General features: G+C 44.7%; 1 protein-coding gene across 2 annotated transcripts in view; it reads left to right on the top strand.

Annotated features, from left to right (window-relative positions):
- slit3 (slit homolog 3 (Drosophila)) overlaps positions 1–13,752 on the top strand; it is a 181,455-nt gene that overhangs the window by 105,411 nt on the left and 62,292 nt on the right. For both annotated transcript variants that reach the window (XM_015349877.2, XM_006631940.3), the window contains exons 5-6: positions 1,723–1,794; positions 11,707–11,778. In XM_015349877.2, the coding sequence (XP_015205363.2) occupies positions 1,723–1,794; positions 11,707–11,778 (144 nt within the window). The remainder of the gene's footprint in view (positions 1–1,722; positions 1,795–11,706; positions 11,779–13,752) is intronic.

Genomic DNA, 13,752 nt, shown 5'->3' on the forward strand with positions numbered 1-13,752 from the left:
CAGATGTGGACTCCTGAAGGGAGTTGGGATAGGCCACGCTGGTTTTCATTCCATCTCCACTCCTAAAGACCTAAATCAGCTCGTCACTGGCTTAGCGTGACCTGGGTGACGAATTCACCCAGCTGTTCAGGTGCTGTGTTTGGGAAATATTGTTATTTTGTGGCACACATGGAATTGCAATATGCAGTACTGACACTCTTATTATTGTATATTATAGTATTATGGTATAATGATATAAAAGCTGTAAGTATTGGATATTAGAAACACTAGTATAAGTGTTGAAATATTGTTCTGTTATCTCAATTGATTTGTCAGTAGTACAGTACATATCCTAAGTTAAAATACAGACAGCCAATAGGTCTGCACCGAAGGATTAGGTTGGTACGGTACATGATGGTACCCGCTGTTTAAAATTAGTTAACTGTTTAGAACCTGAGAATAAATCAAGGAATAACCTTGTTTCAGGTACAGTGAAGGCAACATTTGTACCTGAAAGAAAGGTATTAGGCACCTCTGTGTTTGTGTATTGAACTCCAGTTGTCTGAGATATGACGTGATGCACAGCATTTCTGCCCGTTTTAAGTTTGATAGATTTGCAGCGTGATAAACACGCTAAAATATAGGATCTACTTAAGGCCAGGATGTACCATAAAATAAGAAAAGTGGGAAAAAAAGAATCCAGATTTTTACTGTGTATAAATTCCAAACCTATTCATATTTTCTCCCTTGATTCCCTCCCAAAAAGGCACCCTGTATTTTTTGAAGAGAAACAGGATCTTAATCAATGTCATTTTATAATCGCTCTGAGAGGAAATCGTTACCAATATTACGGCCAATCCATAGTGACAGTAGCTTCAACAGAGCTTTACTGTTTGGACTCCTGCCTGTTACTTTTGCACCCACGTTCGCTGCAGCAAGGTCAGAGGTTAACCCAATCAGTGTTCCTCTCTGTAGCATGTTAGTGGCATGACTGGGAGAGATACCGCGGTTACCGTACAGGCATCCCACATCCCATTTGTTTTCCTCTTCTCCTAATTGCATTCCAGCTTTCAAAATTACGTTTGCCGGCGAGGATCCACAAACAAACAAGTTTAATAAAGTTAAGCAAAAACCATCGCGACATGTCAGAAATAATTCTGCTCATATTAGAAGGGTAAGAAAGAGCAGTGATATTGTAAGCCAGCAATGCACAGAGCTCTGCCACTTTCTGCAAGCTTAGCATATAGGCCCTTTTTTTTTGCAGAGGGTTGGAGAAAAAAATGTTACTGTTTCAGCGTTTTAAAGGATAGTTCTACAGATCTGCCTGAGCAAATTAAATGACAGAGATCTTCCATTTTTCTCTTCTGTCTATAAAGACGTTTTATTTAATGCAACTTATAATGCTACGTATATAATATGATGTTGATTTTCTCTAGGAGCATTACGTGGCCTTGTGTATTATGCAAGGCCTGAAGTATATGGTCAGGGACACTGTGCAACACATCCGTGTCTTATTCTCAAAAACTTTCTCAAACCTTTGTAAGTTTTTTTGGACTCGCACGATAATGTTCTCAAATAATTAAAGAGTTCAGATCATACCTGTCCTGAGGTTGGTGAAGATCTCCGTGATTTAGCCAAGTGCTCAGGGGGAACCAATGCATGGTATGGAATAGTGGACCAGGTGAAGTCTGTACGAGTTCTTGTTCGCTAACAGCTCGTCTTTTTCTTTTCTGTGTTCAACAGGGACCTGAGCGAAAACCAGATCCAAGCTGTTCCCCGCAAAGCCTTCCGAGGAATCACCAACGTCAAGAACTTGTGAGTGTGGCAGCAGACGGCAGCGTGCCGCCTCGCGGAGCTGGGATAGCAGCCCAGTCTTCCTGTAGGGAGTGTAGTGGTTACAGCCGAGCGAGAGCTTCCACACAGCTCTGTGTTCCTAGGCCAAGAGAACGCATCACCCCCTTCCTACCGAACGGTGCGATGAGTTTTCTTAGCAGTTAAATGTCTTGAAAACAAAGGCGCTTGTAATTGATTTTAGGAAAAGTCCAACTCCACTGCAACCTACAGTAGTCACTGTAGTCAACTGTAGACTTTGACCAGACAGTGACTACAAATACTTGGGACAAAAAACTGAGATGGGATGGATGTTGTGACACCATTTATAAAAAAGTGCTGACAGAGACTATTTTATTTTCTTAGGAAACTCAGCTATTTCAAGGTAGAACACTTTTCATTTATTGAAAGGGTGTTGGCATACTGTCTCACTTGTTGGTTTGGTAACATCGGTACCGCTAATCGTAATGGGTTGGGAAAATTAGCAAAAATAAGTAGCAAAAGAATTAGGGCAAATCAAACCAACTTAAATATCCTTTACAAACAAAAGGTTGTAAAAAAGCCCACAATCATTATGGACTGTGTGTCACACTCCCTCCATTGGGAATTTACACTTCTCCCATCTGGGAGACGCCTCTGTGCCCCCAGGTGTAACACTAACAGACTCAGGAATCTTTCATCCCCCTGCAATATCGCTCTCAAACCATGTTAAGTAACTGTCTTATCTCCTGTAACACTATTGCATAGTCGTCTTTGTTGGTAATGTTTATCTTCCTGTTTTTATTGTAGTATTGGACTGTGCCATAAAACAAATTTCCCCCAGAGGATAATAAAACTTGAATTGAAAATAAAAATGACCCACAGCTTGGGGAGAAATGTTAACTGAGTGTTTAACCCTTCACTAAACAGATACTGTTAAATTCTTACTGTCCTAAAGACAGCATGACTGTATGGCAGTTTTTAATTCAACCTAAAATGGTATCTGACATACAATAGGATTGTTTCCTCCATTAATGAGTCAATATCATCAATTAAGCCTAGACTGTTATGGTTATTCCTTTTGGTTTCGGAGGAATTTTAAAAGTGGAAAATTACGTGGAGCCATTTGGTAGCTTCAAGCTGTGTACGTACAGTACTGTATGTTTATGTTTAAGTCGATGTCGTTTGATCAGAGGGCCTTAGTTGTTACCATAGCGTCAGTGGATGTCCTGTCATTGTGTTGATTGTGTTGTTGTGTCTGCTACATGTTTGGGACTGAACACTGAGGAGCAAGGAAGCCTGTAGTTTCTTCTTGAGAGCTGGAAGGCGCAGGGTAGTAATTAGTGCAGAGTTAGTGTCTTGTGGTTGGAGCAAAATGACGCTGACGAAAACCTTCCAGCCCTCAGCGGAGAGGAAACTGTGAATCTCCTGTGGTGTGGTTTTTCGGCGGTACACTATATTTATTTTTGAAAAAAACAAAGGGAGGCTACTGCGCGTTCTGAAAGGAGACCCCCATCACCTAGTAGAGCTCTACACGTTGTAGACTACTATACATCAAGCAGCAATCAGGCTGTTCTGCATCCATGTCATTCTGAAGAGATGTGTGCAGCATCAAGGGTATGCCACACAGGGTAGGCAAATATGTGTGACCCTGACTGGCTCGTGGGCCTCCCCTAATTGCTTATTATTAATTTCATAAGACCATGCCTTCTTTGGCATTTCACTAATTCCAAAGACTATATCTCCCGCGGAGGAGGGTATGACAAAGGACTTTTCATGTCTTCATCACAGGTCCTCTCGTGAGGTCTTTCTGGGGTTTTCGTTATCACTCATTGTTCATTATCGAGGTCTGCATTCACCGTCACCCAGAAAACACAGAAAAAACAAAAGGGCAGCATTTATTTGGCATTTCCATTTTCACGATTGCTCTTATGACTAGTGTTACTATATTTTCAGTTGAGTATTGGAGGCGGAGCTTCAGAGTTCAGTGTTTGTTGTGTATTCTCTATTGTTGTGGAACCACAATGTTTCCTCGTTGCCGTGTTTGTTATCTGCTGGTTGTTCTGCCATGTTGTGTCGAGTTACAGACCCAGACTCAGCTGTGTTTCCAGTGGATTCTTGCCTGTCCATCAGGAGGCACTGGGGAGGAGTTAGTAGCGGTTATTGTAGAGCTGTAGCTACACTGCACTATTAGTGTAGCAGTTAATCTATCTCCTTTGTGCTTGTGTAATCATAATTGTAACCTTATCTGTGCGCTGTATCACAGCTTGGTTTGCACTGGTTTATATTGAAGTATGTTTTTAAAACTGTTAGCGGTGAGTTTCACGTAAAACTAGTTTGCCAACCTTTTGTCGAATGTTTTGTCTACTTTCGTAAAGGTTTTTGCTCGCAGCGGAGTGGTAAGTGTAGTAAGTGAGCACAGCTGTTTTAACTCTGGTTTATTTTTAATGACTTCTGTGACCGCCTGCTTGACTTACTGCAAGGTGTTCCGTCACAGATGGACGTCTGAATATGACTGCAGTGGAACAGTCACCTTGCATGTGTGCTGAAGGGTTGCAAAACTAGGACAGGGAGGTCACCTATACTTCTCCTCTTAATAATAGTAATAGCAATATAGGTAGATTGCTAAAGTTGGGATTACAGTGCCCATCTGATGCCAGATTGGATTTGGAATCTGCTTCATATGCACTCGTCAGGATACGGCTTTACCACGCTGATGAGCTCTGATAAGGGCCAAAAACCTGTCTGTAGTTGCCAGCCCTGGCTTAATATACACAAGACAGAGTCAGAAGTCTTTTTAGATGGTTGTGCTTTGTAGCGCTCGGCATTGGACATGGGTAAATAGATGTGCTGTAATGTTTCTTCTGGGCCATTAGCACAAAATCCTCCCGCTCGTAAAAACTGAAATGGTTCCAACCGTAGGAAGCCTTTTTTCCACCCCTTTGTGTAATAAACTTTCTGGATTGCCTAAAACCACCAGAATCACATTTCAGTAATATGGCCACGTCACGACAGCATTCGGGCGCAAGCTGCTTGATTATTTATTGGAATTAATGAGAGACTTGTTGATGAATTGATGTTAAATGGTTCATTAGCTCTCTTTGTAGTTAGGAATCAAGCATGGCAGGCCTTGTGTAAATCAGTTACATTCCTCCCAATCTTTGTGGTAACTTATCTGGCGTCATGACAGACAATTTTTTTTATTTAGAGACTCCTCTAGCCCTGGCTACAGTTTTTTTTACCCGGACAAGATATTTAAGGTTCTGCTTAAATCAGAAGGGTCACACTGTCGGTGGTGATGCTGTCATTTCCTAACACGTCAGAGGCTGAAATTCTACGCCTGTTGTACCTGATTGAATGTTGGATGGGACAGATATTCTGATGTCAACTGAGAATGACAAACACGAAAAAAGAAACATGATACATAAAATGGTTGGAACATTTCTTCTTATTTAGCGTTATACAATTAGAGAATGGCTCACGAACAATATTTTAATATTATTCATCCTGAGGTGTCCATTCCTGCTTTCATTTCGTTCAAAGGAACTACTTTGTAAAGTTCAATCAGTGTTAAGAGAACAGGGTCTTACTGTTGGACTACAACCTCACACAAACTCTTCTTCTTCTAAAAAAAAAAAAAAAAAGAAGAAGAAAACTATTCTGGAATTGAGGAGTGTGTGGCATGGCACAGGGCAGGGGCATAGTGACATTTGTAAACGAGTCCGGCTTCAGTGCCTGTGCTGGGGAGATGCTGTCATATGAAAGACGAGACACCCATCCCGGTCTTAAGACTATCAGTCAGGATTGTGTCATTCTCAAACCAGCCTGTCTGACCCCAGAGAGATGATCCCCTGACTGTTTGCATCTCCTCATTCATTCCGATAGGGCAATGTGTCTCCTCTGGGCTCTGAGTTAACAGCACTTTCTGTTGAAAGGCAAACAGGCCCTGTTAAAGAGCTGTTTTTTTTTTGTCTGTGCTGTAAAAGGTTTCTGAAACAAATGCCCATCACCATCTTGATACACTGACTGAATGAGAAACAGAAAGCCTGTTTTATCAGCCAGTAGTCGTTAGGTCCTTTCTCAATCGTCGGTCATTAGACGTTAGATAAACACAATCAAAAACGTCTCCCTGTCAAAACGCCTAACAACGTCTACAGTTTTCCTTTTGAAACAAATCAAAAAGACATTTTAGAGAGAACACAGGTGGTACTCTACTTTTTTTGAGTGGGAATTCAGCTCCTCATCATGCTGACAGAAACCCTGCAGGGTGAAATCCCTACAGAACCCAGCCATATGAAAATGAGCACCCCTCTGGACACCCATGGAATTGCCAATTTTCAGACGATATTCCCAGGACCGTGGTCTGACAATCGTCCGCCTTCGTGAGCATGACTTCCTGGGCTGTGCTCGCTGTTGTGTCACATCAGTTTGTTTAGCCAGGGTCCTGGCTCTGTTTAACTACAGAAAGAAGAATGGGTTTCCTTTGCGTGTTTGTGAAAAATCATCTACAAGACATTGCAGAATTGACTGTAGAGACCTTCCCAAATGTTGCTTTGGGTCCTAAAAGCAGGAAGGTGGTGCGTGAACAGATTCATGTTATTCGCGCTGTAAGTGTGACCACAGAAACAAACAAAGCCACACGCGGCTGGGCTGTGCGCTGTCTTACCACCGCCGCAGCGGACGGCCCTTCAGAACTGATTCCTGGGACCAAGGAACGAGGCCGCGGGGAGACGGAGAAGCTTTTCTCCACCCCCTCCCCCCCAGCCCGATTAGAATAAGGGACCCTCCATCACAGCCCTGTGACACTGGCTTTAATTACTCCTCACAAATGGCACCACACTCCCCACTGGGCCGGGGTTAACATCACAGCCCTGACAGAGCTATGGCCCGGGAGCTTATTGATTTTGTCATTTGCTTCATTAGGCTTAATGTCCACCCCCCTCCCCCCCCCACCAAGAGAAAGGCAGCAAACCTGCTGCTCCTTCCCCCCATAGAGAAGGGGTTGGGAAGCCACACTCCGCACCCTGCTCCCCCCAGTAAATTCCTGCACTGCATAGGGAAGCTCCGGGAGTCAGATTTGTCCCCCCAGGAGGATGATTATTGAGTGTCTGGTTAGAGTGGGGTTTGTCGAACCCTGCCTGGCTGAGGGCCGGCCCACCAGACAGCCGCACAGGTGGGCATGGGGAGGAGGAGGGGTGGTGTGAGAGTTAGGTCTGATACAGGATATACAGCTCTGAGAAACGGCTGGGCGATTCACGACGATTTGGAACAGCCGGAGTGAAACCCACTTGGTTGTCCTCCCTCCTCCCCCCATCACTACAGTTTAAACGAGTCCTGTGTTTAAATATACAGAATATTCCTAGGGTTGGGGTCCAGCATCCCAAAACACAGGTTTTAAACCCCAGCACCAGTTCAGTAAACAACATACAAAAACGCACACTGTCAGGGTATCGCTGAACTCCAGCGTGCAGCCATCATTAACAAAGGAGACGTCAAATCAATATTCTTTCATCTTATTACATTACGAAGGTCAGTACTTCACTTATCATTAAATATTTGTTTCCTTCTAGGTATAGTACAGTTTACCCGAAAAGTGTAATTATGTACCCATTGCTGATAGTATTGGACTGTTATGCTTGGTATGTTTCTTTTAGGAGACTCTACATAGCAGTTAGTACACTAACTAAAGGGCCATCCTAAATGAGTCTTCAAAGATTCTTAATTTTTGAAATTTTCGTTCCATGCCTTAATGACTGTACATGTAGAGTCATTTACTATGTGCTGTGCCGAATGAAATTGCAGTAAATTGCATGCATTCTTAAAAAGAAATGTAAAGCTATACAGCCACACTGTTTTGTAGATAGGTTACTGGATTAATAGGTAAGGACCTGAAGTTTTGTTATGGTGGAGGTCCTTCATGAAAAAATGTAGGTTGCTTGTTAAAAAAAACTCTTATAACAGATCTTTGTGTTCCTCTTCACTTCTTTTGTGATTTCGATACAACAGGTGCACCACCGGTGTGGAATATGAACATTTGTTCCTGCATGTCCGTGTCAGGGCAGATTGAAGAGGTCTGTCTGGGCAGCACTGCTCTCTGTCTCCTGCTACCTGCCGAGTATGTCTGCTCTGTCCATCTTCTTGACTTCTTGTTGCTGCCGTACCTGTCTGGCAGGTACACAGGGGACTTCATTGTCTTGCCATTCTGAAAATCAAGGAATCTGTTTCAGGAATAGCGTGTCTGCTCAAGAGATCCCCAGCTTGTGAAAAGAGCTTTTCAGAAGACTGTAGTAGGGCTCAAGGGCTACGCTCCAGCGGCATCTGTGGGACCATCAGCACCTTCAGACCTCTGCATGAGGGTCACATCACATTTAATCAAAACACTTTAGAACAATTGCATTCATTACAATTAATCAATTAGGCCTTTATCAAGCAAATTAACCCTCTCCCTGAGGTATTCCGCTATTAGTGGTTACTTGGTGGAGACACGAAGCCTGCTGGACTGTACCTCACAAGCACCACATTAGGGCAGCTCTGACCTACTGTAAGTAATTAATTTGCATTTTTGCCGATATCCAAAGTGTTATGACAATCACAGCAGCTGTGGCAGCTGTACATCGTTAGTCCCCGTGATAGATGGTCTTTTTTTGCTTAATAGCTGTCAGTTCAAAGAAGCTGGAGCTGAGCATGTTCCCAAAGCGTGTCGCTCGAATGCCAGACCTGTAATAAAGGAAACGGGCCCGTAGCTTGGTGACGTGCTCAGGGGCATCAATCAGACTCCTGCCTTTCAGCCCGAGTCTTCCTCGTCGTCATGATCCCTGTGTGAGAAAGCTACTGTGCATTTCTCCGGGGGCTCGTAAAGCCGTCTGCTCCACAGCTCCCTATCCTCGCTCAGGCTGCAGCTTGTGTAAATTATCGCGCATCGGCGAGAGGTGCCGTCACTTTGTGCTTTACGAGCGCGTTGCTTGAGAAACACAGGTTGCCGCAGATGGCTTTTACAGCTTTTACTAATTCCACACTCCGTGCGTTTAGTGGCTCCTGTTATAAGCTAGACCAGTTAAGAGCGATTCTGGCACAGGTGCACCGTAGCTCCGCACCCGCTCTCCTCAAAGGTCGGGGTGGTAAATCATGGCGTGAGAGCTGTGAGCTGTAGGGACAGCGAGGTGAGGGAACAGGCTTCGAGAAACAGCACACATGCGGGAAAAGTACAGGGTGTGTGGGGGGTAAAACTGCACCATTACCATGCAAATCCAGCAGGGTCAGTGCAGTATCGGGATAATAATGAAAAAGCTCACCATCCCGTGAGGTCTGGTTCCCTTGACCTTATCAGCGGGTAGGAGGGGTGGGTGTGGGCGTGAGGGTAATTGACACAATTATTCCTTTAAAATTCAAATCGATACCTATTGATTTGGAAGCGAAACAGAAACATAAATCAGAATATTTCCCCTGGTTTTAATTTCCTTTGTCTCTCCCCTGTGTCTGACTGTCATGTCCTCCAGAAACCCACTGAGGGAGCCAGATAAGATCTCGGAGATTTTAATCCCCAAAGTGGTTGTAAAAAAGGCTCTTGCTGCTTGCGATGCACTCTTGCAAATAACAGTGGAGTGCTCTGCGTCTGTAGGGCCTGTTCTGGATAGTCTCTTTGTTTCTCATTCTGTCTCTAATAGTTTTGCAGATGGGAGGCTGACAATGCAGGAGCATCATACTGCCAAAGGCGGTCAATGTGGGGATGATTAAAGGCATATATAATTACATTAGGAGAAATTTAATTAGAGGATTTTCATAGTCTGCCCCCTCTCACACACAGCCCCTCCCCACCGTCATCCTCATTCATCTTCACACGGAAAAAGGAACAAGTGTGCTGCAGGAAGACTCATCTACGCGCGCTTCAGCGGCACCAAGCCAACTTCAGCCAAAGCCGTATGTTCAGTGGGAGCGCGTTCCCTCTGGCTCAGAACAGCAGGGAGCTGCAGGCTCGGCTGCTCCCAGGGAGCCACAGGCTCAGAAACCTCCCGCGAAGCCAGAGGCGCGCGGGCGCTGGGAGCATGGACGTGGCACAGCAGGCCCCTTGAGTGTGTGCCCTCGCCCCGCCCAGCCCCTCCCAGTATGACTGTCATGGAAGGGAGGTAAAACACCTGGCCGTGGAGTTTCTCCCCGAATGTGAAACATCCGCCAGACAAGCACACAGGCCTGCTGTGCTAATATTGAGCCCTGAAAGTGAGATCATTGGACTTACAGTATTTCTTATGTTAAAAAAAACAGTACATTACTTAAACAGCTCCCCACTCCATAGGAAATTACTGCTCAGGCATACATCTCTTTCATCGCGCCTACCACGTAAACTGAGCAAAAATTCGCACTTCTTCCATCAGACACAGCAAAGTATCAAAGACAGGTGATCGATAGCTGTCTCAAGAAGAGCTTGTGCTCTCAGGAGTGAAACGCCACAAGTAAAGTGCACTCAGTCCTCATTTCTTGCAGCACATACAGAGTCAGCTATGCACAGAGTGATACATAACTCAAGAAATGCTGTTAATTAGGTGTTTTTCAAGTAAGCATTAGATGCTTTGTCCTAAAGGCTTTGTGTCTGCAAGTACAAAACATGTTGCGTCATTGGCCCTCAGAATAAAGAGATGACCCACGTTTGAATGAAGGGACAGTCACTGTTGTACTCAGAAACAAACCAAAGCCCTTCAGCTGAGAATGTAGTGGACTTGTTTTTTTTATCCAAGAAAGCCGAGACCCTCCCTTGTCTCTTCCAGTTCTCTTAAGATTGAGCAAATTCTGGGTTTCAAAGTACGGACGTGCTTTAAACCTCAAACCAGAAGTGAGCCTGTGCTTATTTCTTCCAGATCGGTTGTGGAAAGTAAGGGGGTTTATAGAACCTGTGGATCAGTTAGCTCTAGATGATACTGGGCACGTCCAGAAGGTTTTGTCTCTCTTGAAGGTTTCTCTCTTATTCACGCAGAGATTTATTGTTAAGTTCAGCTCCTTAACTAGGAATTACCCCAGCTTCTGGGGCAACAGAAAATGACGCTGCCACCCTTCTTCGACAATATAAGCTGAGGCACACTTACAGTAGTGAGTTTTATCACAGCAGAGCATTAAGTTTTGAAAACCCTGTGTGTAGCAGTGATGTGTCATCCCTGTCTGACAAGGGCAGTCTGTTGTCAGAAAATGTTCTGTTTTTGGCTGTTCTGAAAAGGTCTACAGCTGTCGGTTGGCCTCTCTGGGGGGATGCACTTATCCTGGCTGGTTTCTCTCTCGCCAGAAGCAAAGCACCAAAATCCAGTTTCCGTAAAGGGCACCAAGTCGCAGAGCCCTCAGTATAAACGAATTAGCCGACCATCCAAATGCTCTGCTTTTCTTTTTTTGTCTCGTCCGATGCACGTTTCCTTTTCTTCTGGGGAGGGGGGTTGTAGGGGACACGTAGGTCTGCAGAGTAAAGTAAAAGGGAGAGAAGGAAACACGGGCACTTTGAGTCTGAGAGGGCAGCTCGGTGACCTCCAGTGATTTACAGGCCCTCTTCTTTAATGAAATTGTTTCAGTGACAGAGCCCAGTAAAAGCTCGTAATGGATTGGGTGCTCTAATGTAATGAAATTACTCCCTTTCTGCCTTTAAAAAAAAACACGAAGGAGAGAGAGAGAAAGGGAGAGAAAATGCAATTAATATTTACAGAGAGCTGACAGCCAGGGCGGGCTGTGCACTAGCCAGCCTCCTGTTCGCTTCTCCCTCTCTCCCTCCCTCTCTCCTGCTCCCTCTCTCTCTCTTCCTCACACGGACCGGGAGCAGAGGAAGGCCGCACAGTGCCAGCCGGGATCTCCCCTGGCCGCGGTCGGCAGCCTGCAACGCGCCGTCCCCCTGCCACCGCCCCCCGGTCGCTGCCGGCCCCAGCGCTGACTCCTGTCTCTCCTCCACAGGCAGCTGGACAGCAACCACATCAGCTGCATCGAAGATGGAGCCTTCCGAGCCCTGCGGGACCTGGAGATCCTGTGAGTGGAACCCCTCCAGGGGGCTTGCTCTGAGTTACTGCGCTTTCTGTTGGCTTGAATCCCTCTTTCTCACCTTCTTTGTTGGTTTTTCCGTAATTTCAGTTTTTATTTTCCCTCCTTGGGAAAAAAAAACCTGACACTAGAACAAAGGAGAGCGCACCTTTCCGGACAGAGTTTTAGGCGCTTCGTGTCGCGTCACTGTTTTTTGCTCCATGATGTGGGTTCTCTTCAGACTGTAATCGCTGCCTTTTCTAGTGTCACTGTTTTTTTTTAAAAAAAAAGGATACGAGATCTTAAGATTTGACCCTGTTGCTGTTTGCCGTTGCCACAATCATTATTCTTAGTTGAAAGTAGAGTAGGCTGTTTTGCAAGTTCCTTTCTCCTTCTGCTTTTGGGCGTGAGAGCACTGTAGTATCATTTTTAAACTTGCCTCAATTGGATGCGAGCCTCACTCTGCAGTGGCTGTGAGCCCCAGCAGGCTAGAGAGCAGAGCGCAGCTCTTCAGGGTGGGATAGTGTGGTCCTTGTGCAGGTTTTCCGTTCCCTTTTCTTCCATCATTGCCTGTCAGCAGTACATTTGCAGAGTACGTGCATCTGTCGCAGGACCGTGCTCCATCAAAGTGCAGGGAGTGTGGCAGGTCAGGGGGGGATAGGAAACACGTTGGTGGAGCACGGAGTCCTGTTATATTTGATCACTCTGTTGCCCTGTTGGCAGAGAAACATGAGACGGTCTGAGGAGGCTGTTAAAGAGACAGCTGGTACGTTGAGACAGAAGAACCTACACAGGACTGTGCTCTGATGCTGTAAACAGGTGGAGTCTGAGCTGAAACACACCAGACTCTCTGTCACCTTGCCTGCAATCTGCGTACTTACAGTATTACTCTGTAGCGCCGTCAACATGACTTTGCCTTTGGGCATCTCGAAAGACGCCTGTGTGTTTTCTGAATGGCGAGCTCTGAGCACCTTTACTACGACAATAAAGGCATCTTGATTTGGAGTGCACAGAGTGTCCGATGACTCGGGCAGCTCTGCCTCATTAACCTGGCCTAACAAGTACTGTATAAGTGAGGAAACAAACAGAAAAGCACAGCAGTTTGTCCGGACAAAGCATGTAGTTTTCAGCAGTGGGTCTCTTAAAAAGATGTAAAAAAAATAAATAAATACATTTGAATTAAGAATGAGTTCTGAATTCCACAGCCTTTTGACTTCACGTGAATCTTAGCTTTTTAACGCCACACACTTAACTCCAGGTGACACCCAGTCACGTTAAATAAAATTCTAGCACTTAACAGTGTGTAAAGGCTTTGAGTTTTTGTCCTGGGGAAGTAGGTAGTGCTGTGATTTATGAAGAGGATCTATAATGTTTTCAGGATGTTGTCTTGTCACGCACAGTAATGTTAACCCACATGTAGAACTGCCTCTTACATATATGCCTACATGACTATATAGGAGAAGGGGACATTCACCACATCTGGTAGGTGAGTGCGTCCAATTTCTGTTAAATTGACTATTAAAGCACCATTCAGAGGGACAAGATAGAATAAGAGAGCAATCTGTGGGATGCATGAAAGAAAAAATGTTTTGCTTAATGGAGAAGAACGTGTACATGGAATGGTGTCATCATTGCTTTAACAATAGTGTCAACAAGGCAGCTTAGCGTTTACCCAGAGGTTCATAACACATGTGTTTTGTTTGCTGGAAGAGCAAAAAGGGTCATCCTTTTTTTACTTCTGTATTGTAAGCATTGAGAATGCTTCACAGACTTAGTGAAGAAAACTGCTTGCCAGACAGTGCGTTTTGCCATTCTTGTGATGGATTGTGATTGTACTTCGACATAATAGCACTAATGATTGGACTAATGGCTTTAAAGCTATCTGTGACTTATTCGTGTGTTTTGCATATATCACTTGAGCAAGAAAAAGTGCTGTTGCAAGCATACAAAATTGAAAAAGCCTAATTTAAAAATTAATTCTTT

Source organism: Lepisosteus oculatus, chromosome 11 (assembly GCF_040954835.1).
Source record: "Lepisosteus oculatus isolate fLepOcu1 chromosome 11, fLepOcu1.hap2, whole genome shotgun sequence".
Classification (NCBI taxonomy): Eukaryota; Metazoa; Chordata; class Actinopteri; order Semionotiformes; family Lepisosteidae; genus Lepisosteus; species Lepisosteus oculatus.